Source organism: Oncorhynchus mykiss, chromosome 9 (genome assembly GCF_057628025.1).
Source record: "Oncorhynchus mykiss isolate SJ-2025 chromosome 9, ASM5762802v1, whole genome shotgun sequence".
In the NCBI taxonomy this organism is placed as follows: Eukaryota; Metazoa; Chordata; class Actinopteri; order Salmoniformes; family Salmonidae; genus Oncorhynchus; species Oncorhynchus mykiss.
The window spans coordinates 52,825,959-52,851,561 of record NC_143030.1 but is presented as its reverse complement, the minus strand read 5'-3'; the positions used below and the strand labels follow the sequence as shown (position 1 = coordinate 52,851,561).

The following is a 25,603-nucleotide window of genomic DNA, read 5'->3' as shown; positions in this document are numbered from 1 at the left end:
GCTTGGGGTCATTGTCCATTTGGAAGACCCATTAACTTCCTGACTGATGTCTTGAAATGTTGCTTCAATATATCCACATAATTCTCCTTCCTCGTGATGCCATCTATTTTGTGAAGTGCACCAGTCCCTCCTGCAGCCAAGCACCCCCACAACATGCTGCTGCCACCCCAGTGCTTCACGGTTGGGATGGTGTTCTTCGGTTTGCAAGCTTCCCCCTTTAACCTCCAAACATAACAATGGTCATTATGGCCAAACAGTTCTATTTTTGTTTCATCAGACCAGAGGACATTTCTCCAAAGAGTACGATCTTTGTCCCCATGTGCAGTTGCAAACCGTAGTCTGGCTTTTTTTATGGCGGTTGGAGAAGAGGCTTCTTCCTTGCTGAGCGGCCTTTCACGTTATGTCGATATAGGACTTGTTTTACTGTGAATATAGATACCTTTGTACCTGTTTCCTCCAGCATCTTCACCAGGTCCTTTGCTGTTGTTCTGGGATTGATTTGCACTTTTCGCACCAAGGTACGTTCATCTCTGGGAGACAGAACGTGTCTCCTTCCTGAGCGGTATGGCGGCTGCGTGTTCCCATGGTGTTTATACTTGCGTACTATTGTTTGTACAGATGAACGTGGTACCTACAGGCGTTTGGAAATGTCTCCCAAGGACGAACCAGACTTGTGAAGGCCTACAATTTTTTGTCTGTCTTGGTTGATTTCTTTTGATATTCCCATGATGTCAAGCAAAGAGGCACCGAGTTTGAAGGTAGGCCTTGAAATACATCCACAGGTACACCTCCAATTGACTCAAATCATGTCACTTAGCCTATCAGAAGCTTCTAAAGCCATGACATAATTTTCTGGAATTTTCCAAGCTGTTTAAAGGCACAGTCAACTTAGTGTATGTAAACTTCTGACCCACTGGAATTGTGATACAGTGAATTATAGGTGAAATAATCTGTTTGTAAACAATTGTTGAAAAAATTACTTGTGTCATGCACAAAATTGATGTCCTAACTGACTTGCCAAAACTATAGTTTGTTAACAAGAAATTTGTGGATAAAAACAAGTTTTTACAGTATGTGTGATGTGTTAAATAATTTTATTCCAGTTCAGAATACAAATGATTACTTGTATTTTAACAGCAACAGTTCCAACCTAGACTTGTTGAGTGGTTGAAAAAATGACTCCAACCTAAGTGTATGTAAACTTCCAACTTCAATTGTAGCAACCTGGTGTCAAAGCATTTCATATTATTCTTTACGTAAATCCGAGACACTCCATTTAGTAGTTAGTGCCCGTTGCTGACAGGTGTGTAAAATTGAGCAGACAGTTATAAAATGTCCATAGACAAACATTGGCATTAGAATGGCCTTACTGGCCTTACTGAAGAGCTCATTGACTTTCAACGTGGCACCGTCATAGGATGCCACCTTTCCAACAAGTCAATTTGCCAACTGTAAGTGCTGTTATTGTGAAGTGGAAACATCTAGGAGCAACAATGGATCAACCAGGAAGTGGTAGGCCACACAAGCTTACGGAATGGGACCGCCGAGTACTGAAGCACTTAGCACGTAAAAAATCATCTGTCCTCGGTTGCAACACTCACTACTGAGTTCCAAACTGTCTCTAGAAGCATGTCAGCACAAGAACTGTTCGTCAGGTAGCTTCATGAAATTAGTTTCCATTTCCAGCTGCACACAAGCCAAAGCTCACCATGCGCAATGCCAAGGGTAAGCTGGAGTGGTGTAAAGCTCGCCTCCTTTGGACTCTGGAGCAGTGGAAATGTGTTCTCTGGAGTGATGAATCATGATTCACACTCTGGCAGTTCGACAGACAAATTTGGGTTTGGCGGATGACAGGAGAACGCTAGCTGCCCCCAATGCATAGTGCCAACTTTAAAGTTTGGTGGAGAAGGATTAATGGTCTGGGGCTGTGCTTCATGGTTTGGGCTAGGCCCCTTAGTTACAGTGAAGGGAAATCTTAATGCTTCAGGATACAATGACATTCTCTAGATGATTCTGTGCTTCCAACTTTGTGGAAACAGTTTGGGGAAGGCCCTTTCCTGTTTCTGCATGACAATGCACCCATGCACAAAGCTAGGTCTATACAGAAACGTTTTGTCGAGGTTGGTGTGGAAGAACTTGACTGGCCTGCACTGAGCTCTGACCTCATCCCCATCAAACACATTTGGGGATGAATTGGAACGGCGACTGCGAACTAGGCCTAATCACCTAACATCATTGCCCAACCTCACTAAGGCTCTTGTGGCTGAATGGAAGCGAGTCCCCTCAGTAATGTTCCAACATCTAGTGGAAAGCCTTCCCAGAAGAGTGGAGGCTGTTACAGCAGCAATGGGGGGGACCAACTTCATATTAATGCCCATGATTTTGGAACTGAGACATTAGCTAGGTGACTAGGGGGTTAACACTAACATTAATTAGCTGGCTAATGTTAACTAGGCTAGAGGTTAGGGTTTAGCATTAGGGTTAAGGTTAGGGTTAAGGTTAGGAGCCAGGTTAAAGGGTTAAGGTTAGGGTTGGGGAAGGGGAAGGGTTAGCTAACATGCAGCAGTTGCAAAGTAGCTAAAAGTAGTAAGCAGTTGAAAGTTACTAATTAGCTAAAATTGTCCGTGATGAGATTCAAACACGCAACCTTTGGGTTGCTAGACATTTGCGTTGTACACCTACCCATCCACCCTGACCAACCACCCTTATTTTTGCTTTTGCCTTAAATGGCCTTCTGTCTTATGTAAACATACCTAGCATAACATAGTGTATCATAATAATTTGTGTATCCCGGATTTACATTTGATAATTGTGTCCACCCCATTTGTAAATATATAAAAAATACCTGTTTTAATTCGTTAGCATTCAGAGAAACGCACAATCAGAGAATTGCATGTTCCTATCTAAAACCTCAAAAATATGTTGCACAATTTGACCAAGTGTCTCTTAAAGTCACTCTTACATTTTTAGATTACATAATACGGGTACTCCGCTCAAGTAGAAAAAAGTCATCAAAATCATTGTTTATTCAGTAGTATTATGTATTCACTATTCTCTATTCACTCAATCATAACTCAGTATTTATAGACCATGATTTATGTTTTTTTTTTTTAAGATCTCCCCTCTTAATTCCGAATTGTAGGAGTGAAACATTTAATGCATGGCATTGTGTGTTTGAGTTTCTCTGTTGTGTGTTTGAGTTTCTCTCTTTTTTCTAGGGTTCATAAAGCCGGTTGGGCCGGTTTTTGGGGATTTCTGCACAACCGGAATATCAAGGAAGAACTGGCCCGGGCGTCTGTGTTTGTGTCCTCTGGAGGAGGACCGCTCCAACCTGTTCCCAGGGTGGAGATTGGGGGGAGGGGGGAGCGCTCTCCATGCCTCCTTTTCCTTTCTTGCTTTCTCTCTCTGTTTCTCTATCCTTCTCTGGCACTGATCAACCAACTCTCCAGGGCTAAGGACGAGAGGGATTCTGATTCTGATTGGAGCAGAAGGGACAATCGGGTTGATTGTACTGGGAAGAGGTGAGTGAGCCTGCTGTTAGTGTGAGTGGGGAGCAGGGGCATGTAAGGTTTGGGCGGGTTGGCAGGTGGGCAGGTGGCAGAAGTAAGGCTGGGCAGGAGAGTCCATTCATTAGCATACAAACAGTAGATCAAGAATGGTTGAAATCCCAGTGTTAAAGAAATTAGGGTTAAATTGACTCTACTGGGAGTTATCTGAACCCTCAAGAGAATGATACGCTCCCTGAAGTTAGTGTTGATGACTGTAGTTCATTGGGATGGAGTACTTTTAACTACATTAAGAGTAACCAGAGACAGGGAGTTAAATCTACGGAGTTATACACAGATGTGGGAGGGGCATCATTGTCATATTTCCCAGCATTCTCTTTTGCAGGTTGAGTTTAAAATGTTTTGTTTCAATATCTGTGTTTTCGCATGTACAGTACATTCATTTTATCCTACTGAAAGATAAGAAACATAATTTTTTTCTAAACGAATACAATCTATAAGTAGTTGGATTCATAGCAACCGTTAGCAAGTGCTATAGTTGTTCTAGTTTACATGATGTAGGTAGTCTTCATGTATTGTGAGTTCTTCCCTACACTGACAGCCATTCTAAATGCAAGTTGTGAGTGATATTAGTGCTGGCCATCTTCTTGGAAGTTGGCTTCCAACAGAGATTGGAAATCACATTGCAAACCACCATAATGTGACAAATAAGGCTTTACACCCTTATAACTCAAAGGAAGTAAACTAAAAGTGAAATGTACTCTGCTATAGTTGATTGTTAATTTTAAAAAGACATACAAGTACACTGCTCAAAAAAATAAAGGGAACACTAAAATAACACATCCTAGATCTGAATGAATGAAATATTCTTATTAAATACTTTTTTCTTTACATAGTTGAATGTTGTGACAAAAAAATCACACGAAAATGATCAATGGAAATCAAATTGATCAACCCATGGAGGTCTGGATTTGGAGTCACACTCAAAATTAAAGTGGAAAACCACACTACAGGCTGATCCAACTTTGATGTAATGTCCTTAAAACAAGTCAAAATGAGGCTCAGTAGTGTGTGTGGCCTCCACGTGCCTGTATGACCTCCCTACAATGCCTGGGCATGCTCCTGATGAGGTGGCGGATGGTCTCCTGAGGGATGTCCTCCCAGACCTGGACTAAAGCATCCGCCAACTCCTGGACAGTCTGTGGTGCAACGTGGCGTTGGTGGATGGAGCGAGACATGATGTCCCAGATGTGCTCAATTGGATTCAGGTCTGGGGAACGGGCTGGCCAGTCCATAGCATCAATGCCTTCCTCTTGCAGGAACTGCTGACACACTCCAGCCACATGAGGTCTAGCATTGTCTTGCATTAGGAGGAACCCAGGGCCAACCGCACCAGCATATGGTCTCACAAGGGGTCTGAGGATCTCATCTCGGTACCTAATGGCAGTCAGGCTACCTCTGGCGAGCACATGGAGGGCTGTGCGGCCCCCTAAAGAAATGTCACCCCACACCATGACTGACCCACCGCCAAACCGGTCATGCTGGAGGATGTTGCAGGCAGCAGAACGTTCTCCACGGCGTCTCCCCAATTGTCACGTCTGTCACATGTGCTCAGTGTGAACCTACTTTCATCTGTGAAGAGCACAGGGCGCCAGTGGCGAATTTGCCAATCTTGGTGTTCTCTGGCAAATGAAAAACGTCCTGCACGGTGTTGGGCTGTAAGCACAACCCCCACCTGTGGACGTCGGGCCCTCATACCACCCTCATGGAGTCTGTTTCTGACCATTTGAGCAGACACATGCACATTTGTGGCCTGCTGGAGGTCATTTTGCAGGGCTCTGGCAGTGCTCCTCCTGCTCCTCCTTGCACAAAGGCGGAGGTAGCGGTCCTGCTGCTGGGTTGTTGCCCTCCTACGGCCTCCTCCATGTCTCCTGATGTACTGGCCTGTCTCCTGGTAGCGCCTCCATGCTCTGGACACTACGCTGACAGACACAGCAAACCTTCTTGCCACAGCTCGCATTGATGTGCCATCCTGGATGAGCTGCACTACCTGAGCCACTTGTGTGGGTTGTAGTCACGGCGGTAATGATACAGCCTGGGATCAAACCCCAGTGACATCGCAATAATGTGATGCGGAGCCTTAGACTGCTGCGCCACTCAGGAGGCCACATAATATGTTTTTAAATGAACCAAACACAGTGTAGGGAAGTGAGCAGGATTCACATTGAATTTGTCAGATGATGGAATAATGGTTTGTGGATTGACAGTGAGCTAGTGATCCATGTGTTGATTGGGACAGAGTAGGCGACAGAGCATGAAGGCAACATACACTGGATGTGTGCAGTGAAAGGTGTTGTTTTACAGGGTCAGCCATAGTAGAATGGTGCCCCTGGAGCAAATTAGGGTTAATTGCCTTGCTCAAGGGCACATCGACCTTTCACTTACTGGCCCAACGGAACTGCTAGGCTACCTGCCACCTCACAGTAGCCTGTGCACTTTCTCAGAGCACAAATAATAACATTTTGTGAACATAACCCATTGTTGTGATTATGTCTGTTTCCCAACACTGTTTTGTACAGCATTGCACGATTAAAGGGGAAAGCAGGGATCGGTTCATACATTTTTGGACTGGTTAAAACTTGGTTAACTATAATTTTTATGTGATGGATGATCAGTCCTTGCATCCATAGTCTGTTGATCAATATAAGAGTGCTTAAATCAAATCAAATCAACTGTATTTATATAGCCCTTCGTACATCAGCTGATATCTCAAAGTGCTGTACAGAAACCCAGCCTAAAACCCCAAACAGCAAGCAATGCAGGTGTAGAAGCACAGTGGCTAGGAAAAACTCCCTAGAAAGGCCAAAACCTAGGAAGAAGCCTAGAGAGGAACCAGGCTATGTGGGGTGGCCAGTCCTCTTCTGGCTGTGCCGGGTGGAGATTATAACAGAACATGGCCAAGATGTTCAAATGTTCATAAATAATAATAATCACAGGCAGAACAGTTGAAACTGGAGTAGCAGCACGGCCAGGTGGACTGGGGACAGCAAGGAGTCATCATGTCAGTTAGTCCTGAGGCATGGTCCTAGGGCTCAGGTCCTCCGAGAGAGAGAAAGAAAGAGAGAAAGAAAGAGAGAATTAGAGAGAGCATACTTAAATTCACACAGGACACCGGATAGGACAGGAGAAGTACTCCAGATATAACAAACTGACCCTAGCCCCCCGACACATAAACTACTGCAGCATAAACACTGGAGGCTGAGACAGGAGGGGTCAGGAGACACTGTGGCCCCATCCGATGACACCCCCAGACAGGGCCAAACAGGAAGGATATAACCCCACCCACTTTGCCAAAGCACAGCCCCCACACCACTAGAGGGATATCTTCAATCACCAACTTACCATCCTGAGACAAGGCCAAGTATAGCCCACAAAGATCTCTGCAACGGCACAACCCAAGGGGGGGCGCCAACCCAGACAGGAAGATCACATCAGTGACTCAACCCACTCAAGTGACGCACCCCTCCTAGGGACAGTATGAAAGAGCCCTAGTAAGCCAGTGACTCAGCCCCTGTAATAGGGTTAGAGGCAGAGAATCCCAGTGGAAAGAGGGGAACCGGCCAGGCAGAGACAGCAAGGGCAGTTCGTTGCTCCAGAGCCTTTCCATTCACCTTCACACTCCTGGGCCAGACTACACTCAATCATATGACCCACTGAAGAGATGAGTCTTCAGTAAAGACTTAAAGGTTGAGACCGAGTTTGCGTCTCTCACATGGGTAGGCAGACCATTCCATAAAAATGGAGCTCTATAGGAGAAAGCCCTGCCTCCAGCTGTTTGCTTAGGAATTCTAGGGACAATTAGGAGGCCTGCGTCTTGTGACCGTAGCGTACGTGTAGGTATGTACGGCAGGACCAAATCAGAGAGATACAGTGCCTTGCGAAAGTATTCGGCCCCCTTGAACTTTGCGACCTTTTGCCACATTTCAGGCTTCAAACATAAAGATATAAAACTGTATTTTTTTGTGAAGAATCAACAACAAGTGGGACACAATCATGAAGTGGAACGACATTTATTGGATATTTCAAACCTTTTTAACAAATCAAAAACGGTAAAATTGGACGAGCAAAATTATTAAGCCCCCTTAAGTTAATACTTTGTAGCGCCACCTTTTGCTGCGATTACAGCTGTAAGTCGCTTGGGGTATGTCTCTATCAGTTTTGCACATCGAGAGACTGAAATTTTTTCCCATTCCTCCTTGCAAAACAGCTCGAGCTCAGTGAGGTTGGATGGAGAGCATTTGTGAACAGCAGTTTTCAGTTCTTTCCACAGATTCTCGATTGGATTCAGGTCTGGACTTTGACTTGGCCATTCTAACACATGGATATGTTTATTTTTGAACCATTCCATTGTAGATTTTGCTTTATGTTTTGGATCATTGTCTTGTTGGAAGACAAATCTCCGTCCCAGTCTCAGGGCTTTTGCAGACTCCATCAGGTTTTCTTCCAGAATGGTCCTGTATTTGGCTCCATCCATCTTCCCATCACTTTTAACCATCTTCCCTGTCCCTGCTGAAGAAAAGCAGGCCCAAACCATGATGCTGCCACCACCATGTTTGACAGTGGGGATGGTGTGTTCAGCTGTGTTGCTTTTACGCCAAACATAACGTTTTGCATTGTTGCCAAAAAGTTCAATTTTGGTTTCATCTGACCAGAGCACCTTCTTCCACATGTTTGGTGTGTCTCCCAGGTTGCTTGTGGCAAACTTTAAACAACACTTTTTATGGATATCTTTAAGAAATGGCTTTCTTCTTGCCACTCTTCCATAAAGGCCAGATTTGTGCAATATACGACTGATTGTTGTCCTATGGACAGAGTCTCCCACCTCAGCTGTAGATCTCTGCAGTTCATCCAGAGTGATCATGGGCCTCTTGGCTGCATCTCTGATCAGTCTTCTCCTTGTATGAGCTGAAAGTTTAGAGGGACGGCCAGGTCTTGGTAGACTTGCAGTGGTCTGATACTCCTTTCATTTCAATATTATCGCTTGCACAGTGCTCCTTGGGATGTTTAAAGCTTGGGAAATCTTTTTGTATCCAAATCCGGCTTTAAACTTCTTCACAACAGTATCTCGGACCTGCCTGGTGTGTTCCTTGTTCTTCATGATGCTCTCTGCGCTTTTAACGGACCTCTGAGACTATCACAGTGCAGGTGCATTTATACGGAGACTTGATTACACACAGGTGGATTGTATTTATCATCATTAGTCATTTAGGTCAACATTGGATCATTCAGAGATCCTCACTGAACTTCTGGAGAGAGTTTGCTGCACTGAAAGTAAAGGGGCTGAATAATTTTGCACGTCCAATTTTTCAGTTTTTGATTTGTTAAAAAAGTTTGAAATATCCAATAAATGTCGTTCCACTTCATGATTGTGTCCCACTTGTTGTTGATTCTTCACAAAAAAATACAGTTTTATATCTTTATGTTTGAAGCCTGAAATGTGGCAAAAGGTTGCAAAGTTCAAGGGGGCCGAATACTTTCGCAAGGCACTGTAGGTAGGAGCAAGCCCATGTAATGCTTTGTAGGTTAGCAGTAAAACCTTGAAATCAGCCCTTGCCTTGACAGGAAGCCAGTGTAGGGAGGCTAGCACTGGAGTAATATGATCAAATTGTTTGGTTCTAGTCAGGATTCTAGCAGCCATATTTAGCACTAACTGAAGTTTATTTAGTGCTTTATCCGAGTAGCCGGAAAGTAGAGCATTGCAGTAGTCTAACCTAGAAGTGACAAAAGCATGGATACATTTTTCTGCATCATTTTTGGACAGAAAGTTTCTGATTTTTGCAATGTTACGTAGATGGAAAAAAGCTGTCCTTGAAACAGTCTTGATATGTTCTTCAAAAGAGAGATCAGGGTCCAGAGTAACGCCGAGGTCCTTCACAGTTTTATTTGAGACGACTGTACAACCATTAAGATGAATTGTCAGATTCAACAGAAGATCTCTTTGTTTCTTGGGACCTAGAACAAGCATCTCTGTTTTGTCCGAGTTTAAAAGTAGAATGTTTGCAGCCATCCACTTCCTTATGTCTGAAACACATGCTTCTAGCGAGGGCAATTTTGGGGCTTCACCATGTTTCATTGAAATGTACAGCTGTGTGTCATCCGCATAGCAGGGAAAGTCAACATTATGTTTTCGAATGACATTACTTTTCTCTGTCTCCATCCCCAGCTGTTACCAATACAAATGGGGGGGTTACCATTTTCTTGTTTTTAAATTCCTAAAATGCGCCTTTAGTGGTAGGTACTACAGGTGCGAGTGTCAGCTGTTTGTTCACCTACCCACAATTGCTAATAACCTGTTGGCAACCGCCCGACTATGTGTGTTAAAGTGAAAATCTGAGGCCCACACCCAACCACTCAAAAATAGAAAATGTAGGGGTTGCAGGATCTTTTTTGTTGCCTGATTTAAACATGTTTCTGCTTATAATTCCCAACATTTTGGTAGGCTATTTGTTAGTCAACTTGTCTATAATTAGATAGCTGCAGCTTCTGTTCTGTCATTATTAAATGCCCTAGAAGACTAAACAAAACCTTGGTCAACAGAATAATGTAATAGATCGCTAGAATTATTGCTTCAATCTAGTTGACATCTGTAAAGTTTCTCTGTCATCTTTCGCTGAGCAAAGACGTTTAGGGACTGGGGAGAAAACACAATAGTGCAACAAAAAAACTGGAAAGATTTTCTGTCAAAATGACAAATGACACCAGTTTGACCGGTTGAAAAGGAAAATAAACCTGTGAAAACGACCCAATGTTTTTCTGATAAGATTTCAGTTCGGCTTGGATGCATATTTTAAGCCTATGTGGTTGAAATACTATCAGCTTTTATGACAAAGTGAACACCTCTACAGATGGTATCTAACTGAGCATTGCATTCCTTCAAGATGCAGAAAGAAAGAAATCATTCTCCACTCCTGTTCCCATGTCCACATTTAGCCTACATTTGGTGTATCATTTTACAGCAAGAAATGCTTAATTCTGCAGGAGTTAATATTAAGGCTATGTGAGAGGTTATAGACCTACAGTCCTGGCCAAATGTTTTGAGAATGACACAAATATACATTTTCACAAAGTCTGCTGCCTCAGTGTCTTTAGATATTTTTGTCAGATGTTACGATGGAATACTGAAGTATAATTAAAAGCATTTCATAAGTGTCAAAGGCTTTTATTGACAATTACATGAAGTTGATGCAAAGAGTCAATATTTGCAGTGTTGACCCTTCTTTTTCAAGACCTCTGCATTCAGCCCTGACATGCTGTCAATTAACTTCTGGGCCACATCCTGACTGATGGCAGCCCATTCTTGCATAATCAATGCTTGGAGTTTGTCAGAATTTGTGGGGTTTTGTTTGTCCACCCGCCTCTTGAGGATTGACCACAGGTTCTCAATGGGATTAAGGTCTGGGGAGTTTCCTGGCCATGGACCCAAAATATCGATGTTTTGTTCCCCGAGCCACTTAGTTACAGTGCCTTGCGAAAGTATTCGGCCCCCTTGAACTTTGCGACCTTTTGCCACATTTCAGGCTTCAAACATAAAGATATAAAACTGTATTTTTTTGTGAAGAATCAACAACAAGTGGGACACAATCATGAAGTGGAACGACATTTATTGGATATTTCAAACTTTTTTAACAAATCAAAAATTGAAAAATTGGGCGTCCAAACATTACTTTTCTGGCCCTCTCTTCTCTTTATTTTCAACTCTTCTTTTGCAGCTTTTGTCATATTGAATTAAACTTCGACAATGTCCTTTTTGCTCGGTGGTTGTGCGTTAGCTTTTTCTGCCCTTTCCCAAAAGGGTTATTTCGCGATTGGCTGTGTGGGCTATGTGGCTTGCCTACAGTTAAGCCCTAAAGTTTTGGCTTCAGCACTAATACCAGAAAAAAACTCAATGTAGCCTATATAAATTGCACAAGAATTCTACACTTATTTTTTTTTTAAGGTATTGTTTCTTTTTATTTAACCAGCCCACCCGCTCTTCAGCCACACACTATTTAATGACCTTAAACCGGTCCGCCACGAGGATATAGCCGCGGGGACTGGGGGTTATGAGTCAACCCGTACGTCACTAGTAGGTACCATATAGCTGAGTCTATATTTCTATTGATATAGAAAATGTAGCCTTGTTACTGCCACCTGCTGTTTGCATGCATGTATCTGTGTCTATGTGTGAGTGCCATTGTGTCTCATTTCAGTAAATGCATGCTAAGTCTTTGATTTTTCAGGCTTCATTGACACTTTGAGACTGCATTTCTTGATGTGTGTCACAGACTCTTTAGCCACCTCGCTGTATCCTTATACTCTATACCAACATTCTCTTCTCCAAGTGTCTAGAGCTCTGCAACTCCTACTTTGTTGTGTTAACACCATAATGCAGTGCACAGTTACACAGTAATACAGCTCGTCAGTATTCATTTACAGCAAACAAACAGGTATTTACAGGGCATTTCATTAGATACATGTACTTTGGTATGAGCAAATCAGGCCTATTGTTCTGTGAATTTTCTGAATGATCAATAAGAGCAAATGTACTTTTACTTAGATCAAACAAGCGGTTTTAGTCTAAATCCTAATATAGGTGTGTGTAATATACTGTGTTTATAATGTTCTTGTAGATACAGTGTTGTATAAGTGTGTATGTTACAGTTGAACTGAGAGTTTGTGACGTACAGTAGAGAACCATGAAAGCCAGCCAGCAGTGGAAGACAGGCAGGTCTTCTCTTGCTTCGCTGCAACGTTTGGGACAGTTAGTCAACGTATCCCAACATGCCGAGAGAACGACTCTGATCAAAATGCAAAATAGTGTTTTCGAATGTGTAGACACACCCTCAAACATCTCATTTTTGGACTGAGATTCTTGGTCATATGGGTGAAAATAAGTACAAAGAAAAGAGGGAAGTAGTCAGTACTCAATACAAATATTTTATATTATAATAATGTGTGTCACTTTAGAGTTGTGCCCGCTTCAATATCTCAACAACAACTTCACATGCCCTATGAATGTCCTAGGAATACTGCTTCCCTCAGACATGTTATGTTTCATGGCCCAATTGTAAAGATATCACATGACAGGATTGCATTGTCACCTTACAGCAATATTGAGATTTCAACAAGAATGTTTCTTATTCTATTATTTATATATTGACCTCTAGTCTAGATTCTAGAACATAGGAGAGGGAAGTATACAGCTATCAAGTGCTTGTCTCTCTCTCTCTCTCTCTCCCTCTCACACACACACACACACACACACACACACACACACACACACACACACACACACACACACACACACACAAATTGAGGCCTTGGGCGCAGTCCTCTGAAAACGTTATAGTTTCCCGTATCTCTGTACAATTTTACCCTCACGTTTGTGCGGGGCAAGGCCATAAGGGCTGCTTTGCAGAATGCACACTAGCATGCTCTTCTGTAGATCTGAATGTACAGTTAACTATTTTGGTTGGAATATCTTCTCCAGTTGATGACATTGCTGACTGTAGTGGATGACAGCTGAGCGAAAGAGGGGCTCTGTGTCCAGGTCAGCTGTGACAGCCTAGTGTTACCATGGCTCTGGAGGGTTTCAACAAGCTCTTCCACAAACTGAGGGAGGCCCATGAGAGAGAGGTCAAAGGTGAGTGAGCATTCCTCCAACAGTATCAGTGTCACTGATACTCTGAAACGTGAGTCAAAACAAAAGAGTGAATGGACTAACAACTTTATTACGTCTTGGCCTCCCGGGTGGCGCAGTGGTTAAGGGCGCTGTACTGCAGCGCCAGCTGTGCCATCAGAGTCCCTGGGTTCGCGCCCAGGCTCTGTCGTAACCGGCCGCGACTGGGAGGTCCGTGGGGCAACGCACAATTGGCCTAGCGTTGTCCGGGTTAGGGAGGGCTCATCGCACACCAGCGACTCCTGTGGCGGGCCGGGTGCAGTGCACGCTAACCAAGGTTGCCAGGTGCACGGTGTAGCCTCTGACACATTGGTGCGGCTGGCTTCCGGGTTGGAGGCGCGCTGTGTTAAGAAGCAGTGCGGCTGGTTGGGTTGTGTATCGGAGGACTTATGACTTTCAACCTTTGTCTCTCCTGAGCCCGTACAGGAGTTGTAGCGATGAGACAAGATAGTAGCTACTACAACAATTGGATACTACGAAAAAGGGGTAAAAATTATTATTTTTTAAATGTATTACGTAACAGCAAATAATGTCTTTGTAATACTGGAAGCTGAGTGTCTGTAATGTAATGTTATTATGCAAGTAGCCATGTGGTTTTTCGGGAAATCACGCAAAGATTTCCCCCTGTGAATTGCTTTTTTTCATTTTTTCCCCGTGAAATTTTCACAAGTCAGATGTGTTTTTTTGACACGTGAAGTGTCAAATGTACATTTTTCACCTGAAAAACAAACAAACACACATTTATTTGTCACCACTTCCAGCAATATCTGGTCTCCCATCCAGGACCAAACCTGCTTAGGCAAATCAGCAGTGGGATGAAGGGTGGTTTCTATGTTGCTAGAATGAATGAGTCAAAACTTACAACTGGAACAAAAAATGTAACTTTTGAGTTTATGTTTTGCTTTCAATATCATTATTTTTGTTTGCAATACTAAGAATGTTGATCTCGACATCAGAAGTTTTGTTTGCTATTTACAGTGTTGGGGAAGCCACTCTGAAAATCTGGTTTACCAAGCTATTATTTCACAATGGAAAAGGTTCAACTACACTAAAGCTACCATTTAGAAAAATATAGTTACCTAACTAAAGTTACTTTGAAAGAGTAGTTCACTACATCCAAACTACTTAGTGAAAAATTATCATATCTAAATATGAAATTTCATAGACTTCACATTGCAAGAATAGATCACTCTGGAGTCAGATGTTAACAGGATGTGTTATTTAGCCTATTAAACACAAAACGATGTTTCAAATGAGAATTAGGCAGGTCTGATGCCGTCTTCACCCATGTTTTAGTTTATTTTAGCAAACAAAAGTAGTGTGAAGTTCCAGTAGTTAGCTACACCACTACATGGCAATTGTTTTGAATTAACTACCGAAAATACTACTAGTTGATCTACAACTCCCCAACACTGGATATTAATGGCACAAATGTTACTCACTCACTTGAGGATTGCACAATATAATAACACTATTACTCTATTAAGGGTGTTTAAAGTGTCAATCCTTAATTGAAACATTAACAAAGTGCCCTCCCCGCCACAGTTTCGGTAAAAAGCAATGGGGCTGAAAAACGCATCAACTGAAATCCATAGACTACAATTAACAGACTGACCATCCATGATATCAAAATGATTGTTTAACAATGTTTTTAGACTTTACGGTGTTTGTTTACATTTACTTAATTTACAAACATTGGAATAAATGTGGAGTTTTTTTTACATGTGAAACTTTCAATTAGATTTTCACTTTGATGTCTGGAATTGCAAGTTCACTTGAACATTTTCCACATATGAAACTGCAAATTAGATTTTTACATTTGATTGTTTTTGTGCAATTCTACATGTGAGGTGAAAAACATGTTATACTCCTCATATGGAAAGGTGGTGTTAACATGTGAACACTAAATTGAATACATGTTAAAAATGTGGTTTCACAAGTAAAATTGAAGCTCAACATGTGAAAACAGCTATTTGACATGTTTCTCTCTCTCTCTATTTCTCTCTCTATATTTCTATTTCTCGTTCTATGTATCTTTCTTTCTTTCTCTCTCTCTCTCTCTCTCTCTCTCTCTCTCTCTCTCTCGCTCTCTCTCTCGCTCTCTCTCTCTAGAATGGCAAGAGATATTTCAGGAGCTGAACAATAAAAACAGCTGGTGAGTAAAGCACTTCATTAAAGGTGACATGTTGATATATGGGAGATGTAGTGATGGCAGTTCTTGGTGTGTTACTCTGAGTAGTGAAACAAAGCAAATGGAGGAGCTGTTTAACAAGAACCAACAGCTGAAAGAGCACCAGAGGTCACTTACAGAAAACATCAAACAGCTGGAAAATAGGTGGGTCCCTCTGTGTGTCTCTGTGTTGGGGTATTCTCTATTAGTATTTTTAGCTGAACGTTTTATTTTTCACATGCACATGTACAGTGAAATTCTTAACTTGCAAGCCCTACCCAACAGTGCAGTATACAATATCAAAAAAGTATACTAACTAATAGGAGAGTATATTTTTTAAACCACAATAAATATTAAAATAGGGTGTTTTAGTGTGTGCTGTCTTAACACAATTTGTTGCTGAATGTGTGTCAATGTTTGACCCCCTGGTGACCTCTGTGCTGCAGGTTGAGGGCGGGGCTCTGTGACAGGTGTACTGTCACTCAGGACGTGGCCAAGCGCAGGCAGCAGGAGTATGAGACCTCCCAGATCCAGAGCCTCCATCATATTTCCATCCTGGGTAGCTAGCTAACACATCAACCCCTCCTTCACATGCATCTCAAGCATTGTGTAAAGATCCAACAATAATGCTTATTTTATAGCTACAGTATAGTACTTAAACATTAGCCATGGACTGTGGGTTATTTTGTAGTGGGAAAGATGAACGAAATGAAAACGGAGAACCAGAGACTGCAAGAAGAAGTCAGTCATCTGAGAGGAGCACAAGAGTGAGTTATATGCACCGAGTGACCAAAACATTATGAACACCTGCTCTTTCCATGACATAGACTGACCAGGTGAATCAAGTTGAAAGCTATGATCCTTTACTGAAATCACTTGATAAATCCACTTCAATCAGTGTCGATGCAGGGGAGGAGACGGGTTAAAGAAGGATTTGTAAGTATTCACACCCCTTGACTTGTTCCACATTTTGTTGTGTTACATCAACAAAAAAACAAAAACAATCTCATCCATCTACACACAATACCCCATAATAACAAAGTTAAAACACGTTTATAGACATTTTGGAGAATTGTATTGAAAATAAAATACAGAAATGTCTGATTTACATAAGTATTCACACCTGTACATGTTAGAATCACCTTTGGCAGCAATTACAGCTGTGAGTCTTTCTGGGTAAGTCTCTAAGAGTTTTACACACCTGGATTGTCAAATATTTACCTTATTATTTTTTAAGTGCTTCAAGCTCTGTCTACTTGGTGGTTGATCATTGCCAGACAGCCATTTTCAAGTCTTGCCATAGATTTTTAAGCTGATTTAAGTCAAAACCTTAACTAAGTCACTCAGGAACATTCAATTTTGTCTTGGTAAGGAATTCCAGTTTAGATTTGGTCTTGCGTTTTAGTTTATTGTCCTGCTGAAAGGTGGATTTTTCTCCCAGTGTCTATTGGAAAGCAGACTGAAACAGGTATTCCTCTAGGATTTTGCCTGTGCTTAGCTCCATTCCAGTTCTTGTTGTCCTAAAAAGCTCCCTAGTCCTTGTTGATGACAAGCGTACGCATAACATGATGCAGCCACCACCATCCTTGACAATATGAAGAGTGGTACTCAGTGATTTGTGTTGTTGGATTTGCCCCAAACATAATGCTTTGTGTTGTGTACATAAAGTACATTTATTTGCATTTTTTGCATTATTACTTTTGCAAACGGGATGCATGTTTTGGAATATTTGTATTCTGTACAGGCTTCCTTCATTTCACTCTGTCATTTAGGTTATTATTGTGGAGTAACTACAGTGTTGCTGATCCATCTTCAGTTTTCTCCTGTCACAGCCATTAAACAATGTAATTGTTTTAAAGTCACCATTGGCCTCACGGTGAAATCCCTGAGCGGTTTCCTTCCTCTCTGGCAACTGAGTTAAGAAGGACACCTGTATCTCTGTAGTGACTGGATGTATTGATACACCATCCTAAGTGTAATTAATAACGTCACTATGCTCAAAGGGATATTCAGTGTCTGCTTTTAAATGTTTTACCCGTCTACCAATAGGTAGCCCTTCTTTGCAAGGCATTGCAAAACCTCACTGGTCTTTGTGGTTAAATCTGTGTTTGAATTTCACTGCTTGACTGAGGGACCTTACAGATAATTATGTGTGTGGTACATACATGAAGTAGTCACTAAAAAATCATGTTAAACACTATTATTGCACACAGAGTCCATGCAGTCCATGCAACTTATTATGTGACTTGTTAAGCACATTTGTACTCCTGAACTAATTTTGGCTTGCCATAACAAAGGGGTTGAATACTTATTAACTCAAGACATTTCAGCATTTCGTTTAAAATTAATTTGTAAAACATTCTAAAAACATAATTCCACTTTGACATTATGGAGTATCGTGTGTAGACCAGTGACACAACATCTCAATTTAATCCATTTATTTTTCAATCTTGCTGTAACACAACAAAATGTGGAAAAGTTTAAAGTGTGTGAATACTTTCTGAACACACTGTTTGTGAGAGGGTGAATGGGCAAGATAAAAGATTTAAGTGCCTTTGTACGGGGTACGGTAGTAGGTGCCAGGCGCACCGGTTTGTGTCAAGAGCTGCAATACTTCAGAGTTTTTCCACGCTCAACAGTTTCCCGTTTGTATCAAGAATGGGCCAACACCCAAAGGACATCCAGCCAACTTGACACAACTGTGGGAAGCATTGGAGTCAACATAGGCCAGGATCTCTGTGAAAAGCTTTCGACACCTTGTAGAGTCCATGCCTCGAAGAATTGAGGCTGTTTTGAGGGCAAAAGGAGGGTGGGTGTGCAAATCAATATTAGGAAGGTTATCTTGTCGTTTTGTATACGCAGCCTGTGTTTTATTACAAGAGAGCCTGTTGTTGTGTGTAACTTTGCGTGAATAAATGTGATTTTGTCTTGTTAGTTGGAGCATAACATTCTTGTCATTTCAGGGGTCAGAGTGGACATTCCTCCTCCCAGGATGCAACCCCGGAGGTCAGGCAGTCTGCTGACACTTCACCTTCTGCTGTGCCACACGCCAAAGCCATCAGGTCTCTCAGCCAGCCACCAGAGGGCGCCACTGCGGGGCTGTCCATGGTCAATACTGACACGGGCCACAGACGTTCCTTTGTAGCTGACGGTGAGAGGAAAGAATACACTTCTCATCATGAACTTAAAGTATTTCGAGTCAATTAATGATAACTCATCATTATCACCTGTATAATCATCAGGATTTATTTCTTCTTTGGGCTTTTTGACAAAATAGAGACGCTACTTGAACGTAGACATGTGAAGGGATGGAATGGAAAACAATCCTATGTAAGTGATTTTGTTTGTCTTAAAAACAAATCATTGCTGAACATATGGATCAATATAGAACAAGTCAAAATGTCCCCTCTCAGCCACCATCTATCTACCTTCTTAACGCACACAGAAATCCCATAAGCCTCTATTCATGTCCACTCCCATCCCACAAGCATTGAGGCCAGAGCAAAGTACAGCCAGCAACACTGGAGAGAAGAGGTGAGCAAGTGAGGCAATAACAGCAAAAGATAGTGAAAAGAGAAGCACATTTACCTTATAACCTTTTCCTCTCTTCCCTCTCTTTCTCCTCTTCCCCCATCCTTCCCTTCTCTTAGAGTCCATAGTATGGAAACAATTGGCCAGCAGCTCTACCCTGTCACTCCCTCCATTCCCCCCCACCTGTTTGTCCTGAAGAACACCCCTCTCCCTTCTTCCTCCTCTTTATCCTCCTCCTCTCTACGTGGAGATGAGAAGCAAAAATGTGACCTGGTCCATGCCCCGGTCCCCTACCGTCCATTTCCTATCAAGAGTGCCCATCTCTCTGTTCCCTGGCCCCTGCCCGAGCACTCTGACTGGGGCACCCTGGCCACCTCTGTTGGCGATGGCTTGGTGGTCCACCCCAACCCTAACCCCAACCTCCAGACCTTCCACCAGCAGAGCAGCAGCAACAACCAGAGCAGGGGGCAGAGCACTGGGCAGGCCTGGCCCAAGCCTGGGAAGAGCCCAGCTGCACGGGTCCAGGACCAAGACAGGCGGGGGGTGCAGCACCCATGTCGGGATGTGTTGGTGCAGCCAGAGAGGGTGTTTGGGGAGGGGCTGAAAGGGGCTGACTCTCCTCTGGACCTGTCTGACCCTGGGAGGTTCAAAAGCAGTAAGTCACCACAGGACAGCAAGGCCAGCCCCACACTGCAGGATGTATACATAGAGGGAGAGACATCTAACAGGGCCACGAGGACAGACTCCTCCCCACAGATCCAGGCCAGTCCTCCCTCTTCCTCTTCTTTTCCACCTGCTCCTCCCTCATCCTCCTCTTCTACACCTCCCTCCAGCCAACAGAGGCAAAGCCCCAGTGATCACAACCTCAAGGTACTTTACGGAAGCATTCCTCTCAATGAACATGTGGAATAGACAAACCAACACACACCAGTGTTTTTTTTTCATGACCATGGCATTATTCCTATCTATTACAGCATGTTGGATGACTGCCATTCATACTCCATTCAACCATTTCACTGTAACATTGATAGGTTTAGGCTACTACATGATACTTGAGTTTTCCCTATACCCATCATGAGGTTTCCACAACCTATCCTATGAATGAAAGTTTACAACGTAGGTGCACACAGGTCGAGAGAAAATTGAGGTGACAGAGAGTGACACATGGACAGACAGTGACACATTCAATACCGTCTTGCACACTCTTGCCTGTAACTAGCTTATTTAGGGTGTAATCATTAGTCCAACAGTTGCAAACACAAGTTTTTATTGGACAAATGCAGGTATTTTATATCCCCTTTCGTTTGCTTCCGTTTAAGAAAAGTTTTTCAACAGAATCGGCATAATGAATACATCCCTGATCACACATAAACACAGGTCACTTTCATAGCAGCCATATTGTATTCCTTCTCACCTCTATGCGCTCTCTATGCGTCACCAGACAAAAAAAACTTTCCAAGCCAAATCATGTCATAACCGCTACACACAGCCTACATCATTGTCCCCATGTTAGCTAAAGTAACATCCTAGTCAACAAAGCAAATAGAACTAATGCGTTAGTAAACTCGCTACAATCATGCAGTAACGTTACAGTGTATATAGGCAGTAAGCAGTTACACCGGCGGGCCCCGGTGGCAATAAATTATTCAACCAAAAGCTTACCTTGACTTGGAAGAGTTCCAGTGTTGTGTTGGAAAGTCATAGCCAGCTAGCTAACATAGCGTCCCTCTGTTTGAGCCGGGTGTTTGAGTAACTAAACTAGCCAGCTGCATTTGCTAGCTAAGTAAGTGAAACTGAAGGGGAAAAAATAAATCTCTCTCTCTCTCTCTCTCTCTCTCTTCTCCCTCGTTTTTGAAAAAAAGTATTTGTTGAAAACTGTTCAACTATTAAATTTCTCCCTCTTTGAGTCAATTACGCACCACATTTTATGCACTGCAGTGCTAGCTAGCTGTAGCTTATGCTTTCAGTACTAGACTAATTCTCTGATCCTTTGATTGGGTGGACAACATGTCAGTTCATGCTGCATGAGCTCTGATAGGTTGGAAGACTTCTTCCAGAAGTTGTCATAATTACTATGTAATTCTATGGAGTCTATGGAAGGGGATGAGAACCATGAGCCTTCTAGGTTTTGTATTGAATTCAATGCACCAAAAGGAGGATGGAAGCAAGCTGTCCTCCGGCTACACCATGTTGCTACCCTACAGAGTGCTGTTGATGCTACTGTAGACCTTCATTTCAAAACAGTGTGTTTTAATCAATTATGTGGTGATGTGTGAATACATTTAGTATAGTTTTATCTAAAAAAGGATGACTTTTTCAATATTTTACCATTTACATTTTTTTTATAAATTCACTGAGGAGGATGGTCCTCCCCTTCCTCCCCTGAGGACCCCCCACTGACACACACGTGTGTGATTTAGTAATTTGATATGTCCACAGGAGGGAGGGCAATCAGAGATGGTGGAAGCTGACGGGAAAGCAGATAAAAGAACAGGAAAGGAGTCTAAGGACAGGAAAGACCCTGTTCTGACCATCTCACTGCATCCAGGTACAGAACACTGCGACAAGGCTGTATGTGTATGTGTACAAGTACATATAATAATAATAATAATAATAATAATAATAATAAAACATTTTATTTGCGCCTTTCAAGATACACAAGGAAATAATAAAATATTAAATATAAACATGTCTATTACAAAAAGTAGCATGGCTCCCAAAAGAAGTTACTCTTTTTCCTCAATTGCTTCTGTATTGTTGCCGCAATCAAGGGGGAGGCCGATGACATCAGAGTGAACCATCAGACCAACTCCTTGAATTGTCAAACCCTTGAATTTCTAAAAAACACTATTAACGCTGTTGAAATTAAATCGTATTACTTTATTTTTCTTTTCTCTGCCTCGTTCTGAAACCACCTCATTGCCGCAACTTAATTTCAAGGAAAGTCACGTTTGCAATAATATCATGTGAAACAATGTGTGGGAACTCAGGTTGGAAAAGTCCATTATTATGAACCAGTCCGTGGGTGGAACAGTCCATTATTATGCACTAGTCAGGGTGAAATAGTCTATTATTATGAACCAGTCAGGGTGGAACAGTCCATTATTATGCACTAGACATTGTGAAATAGTCCATTATTATGAACCAGTCAGGGTGGAACAGTCCATTATTATGTACCAGTCAGGGTGAAATAGTCCATTATTATGCACCAGTCAGGGTGGAACAGTCCATTATTATGAACCAGTCAGGGTGAAATAGTCCATTATTATGAACCAGTCAGGGTGGAATAGTCCATTATTATGTACCAGTCATTGTGAAATAGTCCATTATTATGAAACAGTCCGTGGGTGATTAATGATACTTGTTTCTACTATTATGAGATTATATGAATATTGATATGAGGACCTTGAGCAGGAAGTTTGAACTCATCCATGATTTTATTTCTTGAAGACAGTTGAGTGATGATGGGGAGGTCAGAGGTGAACGTAGATTTGCATGTCATCAGCGTAACAGTGGGATTGCAGACCGTATTGATGGATGATTTGGCCGAGGGGTAGGATGTAGATGATGAAAAAGAGAGGCCCTAGGTCTGAGCCTTGGGGGACTTCCTGGCGGACAGCATAATGGGCGGATTTGAAGTGTCCCAGGGTCACTAACTGCTGCCTGTCCAACAGGTAAGACCTGAACTAGGCTAGAGCTGTTCCGATAATTACCCGAGGCCTCTCCATTCTTTCAAGGAGGAAGTTCAGTAGGATGAGGAGGTTTAGATTGCTAGAGTCAGCCAGAGTAATCTACTAGTAGTAGAGATCGTTTACCACTTGAACCAGAGCCGTTTCCATGCTGTGGTTGGCCTTAAACCCCGATTGAAGACGCTCAAAGACGTTATTGGAAGCCATGTGCTGATGGAGTTGGGAAGGTACATTGGCCATAAAGGGAATGTTGGATATTAGCTTGTAGTTGTTGAGGTTAGCTGGGTCAAGTCCTTGTTATTTTCACAATGGGTGGGACAGCAGCCAGTTTGAGATCAGGTGGAATAGTGTCAAAACAGAAGGACACGTTAACAACCGTGAGGGGAGAGATTGCAGGAAGACATGTCTTGACTAGGGAAGTGGGCATAGGATCAAGGGAGCAGGTTGAAGCTTTGGATTTGGTGACTAGACCAGAGATGAACTCAGCGTCAAGAGGGGAGAAGGCGGAGAGGGAGGAAATGGTTGCTGAGTCGAGGCTATGGAGGGAGCTCACTCAGTGGACTTTGTTTGAGCTGTATCTATTTTATTGTCTATTTTGTTTTGGAAGATGTCCAGCTACTGACGACAGAGGTCAACTGTAGCATTGAGGGGGGGGGGGGGGGGGGGGGGGGGGGAGTCGTTCTGTGGCTGTAGTACTGTAGCTTTTTGATTGTGCAGAAGAAAACTCTCAGGCTATTATGACCTTTACTGATTATGTTTGAGTAGTGGGTAGACTTGGTCTTGTGGAGAGCGTCTTTGTAGTTTGAGACATGTTCCTTATATGCATGTACTGTGAGCCCTGTTTTCTTATCCAGCCATTCCAGCTGGGGGCCGGCAGCCTTCATGGTACGTAGTTTGGGTGTGTACCCGGGTGAAGACTGGGAGAAACCGTTTTTTTTTGTTTGATATGTTTCTCTGTAATTGCAGTGGTGCTCCTTGAGGCTCTGAATTATGGATTACAGAATAAACTTTACTCCAACGGCAAGGCAAGTGTCTACTCTCCCTATATGTCCACAGTCTGCAAACTGAAACTGATTTGAGGTTACTGAGGTTATTGTATCTTGTCATTGTTTGACATTTACAGTCAGCCCAAAGCACTGCTGCAGGGAGCAACTCAGACGACCAGGAAGTGGAGAGCAGTCTGTCTGGGTCAGAGAGCAGCCAGAGTTCCAAGAGGAAGTGGACTAGGCTGGACACAGACACAGAGGGTAAGGATGGATAGAGAGAGGGGGGAGAAGGGGAAGTGAAAGGGGGAGAGAGAGCGAGAGAGAAAGTGAAAGAGAAATAGATAGAAAGATCACACATGAAGTCAAATGTGTGTCTTGTATCAAGCTGTGGGATTATTTTCTCTTGTTCTCCTCTAGCTCCTCATCAGAAGGAAAAGAGGATCAACCTTCTTAGTACAGTAACTGGGGAAGAGCCCACAGAAGTGAAACAGATGACCGGTCAAGGATAAAATCACACAGGTCTGTAGCTCACACGCACTATACTGTGCTTACTGAATGTCTGAGAAGTAGCCGGAATGTCACAACGAGATGGAAACACATAATTGTCAGTAGAATGTGTTATTTTCACAGGAAATGTCCCTCATCTAAGAATAGGGTAAAAGAGAGGGTGGGGGAAGTGAGACAAACTGTGCATTAAAATAGTCTTCATATAAACCCCTTGGCCTGTAGCTCTGTGTTGCTGAAACACAGATTGCATGACATTTATTAAGAGAGTAAAAGAACTACACTTAGACCTCAACCTCTTTTTGTTGTTCCTCTTCCCTCAGTCATGTGACGTTCAATGTAAAAGAGGATCAAGGCATTGTAGTCCCCAGGAGGACATCTATCAGCTGTATTCCACCCTCCTCATCACCCCTCATTGCAATGAAAATGTCTGCCTTGCTGGAACAGAGGGACAGACAGTGTCAAAGACTTGAACAGAGCTTCTTCCATCTGACTGTTGTCCTTTCAGTAGAGGGTTCTTGCTAGTGGGCGTTATGCATTTCAATGGAATAACCTTGATAATGACTAGCTAGATAATAACCTTGTGATTAATATTCAATTATCCTCCAACTGATAATGTATTTCACACTGACTTCCCAGTATTGCTGTTGTCTCAGAAGGCCAAACAGGGGGAGTTGACACTGTACTAGAGCGCCGACTTTATCTCTCTCCCTACCACTCTCTCGCTCTCGCTGTCTCTGTTACCCCTATCTCTACTTCTCTCTCACACTAATCTTGTTCTCTCATTCATATTCATACATTTCTACTTCGTGGCAGAACTGTCAACTCCGCCTGGCTATTTTTGTCACAAATTGTTCTTCACCCCGTCCCCAAACGTTCTTCTTCCTCTTTTTGGTTTTCAGAAAGCACATATTTTGCAAGTCTTAACTTTCCACTTGCAGCTGCCACAAAGTTTGTGTCAATGTGGTGGGGTGATGTGGGGGGTAAGAGTGTGGAGGGGGGGGGGGGGAGCTCTGAGAGACACTGCTCTACCATGTTTACTCCGCATACAAATGTGTTCTCAATAAGTGACATTGGGCTATTATACACTTATGCTATGGTTCACCTTTGTTTTTCCAATGAAGGTAAATAATCTTCAAACTCTTAGAGACACTGTTGTGTACTAGCTCTAAAATCAATATTGAATGTGTAATTTTAAAAAAGCAGTCTGAATATACCTTAACAATGTGATGAAAAATAAAACATGGTTATTTGGATTATAAAACTGTCTGGAAACATGTCTTCGGTCCAGGATGTTATGCAAAGTGACTATGTTGTCATGACCAGACCAACAGTGTGGAAATCCCTCCTATGATGCTGTGTTCATCCGGGAAACCGACACCCCGACCCAGTCACAGGAAGTCAACCCCACAGTGAACACAGAGATGGAACACTGTGGGATTTCTGGCTTTTCCATCACCTATCACTAGATGTTTTTCAAATCAATGTATGATAGTTTC

The 25,603-nt window shown here is 42.6% G+C and overlaps 1 protein-coding gene across 1 annotated transcript; it reads left to right on the top strand.

Annotated features, from left to right (window-relative positions):
• The first annotated feature begins 3,218 nt into the window (after nt 1-3,218).
• rbbp8l (retinoblastoma binding protein 8-like) lies at nt 3,219-25,368 on the top strand. The gene is made up of 15 exons (XM_021615969.3): nt 3,219-3,521; nt 13,036-13,188; nt 15,337-15,379; nt 15,464-15,559; nt 15,841-15,953; nt 16,086-16,161; nt 18,358-18,545; nt 18,672-18,724; nt 18,840-18,928; nt 19,045-19,795; nt 21,365-21,473; nt 23,581-23,639; nt 23,738-23,861; nt 24,018-24,119; nt 24,428-25,368. The coding sequence occupies exons 2-14, from the start codon at nt 13,122-13,124 to the stop codon at nt 24,107-24,109; spliced, it is 1,860 nt and encodes a 619-aa protein (XP_021471644.3). The 5' UTR covers nt 3,219-3,521; nt 13,036-13,121; the 3' UTR covers nt 24,110-24,119; nt 24,428-25,368.
• Nucleotides 25,369-25,603: the final 235 nt, after the last annotated feature.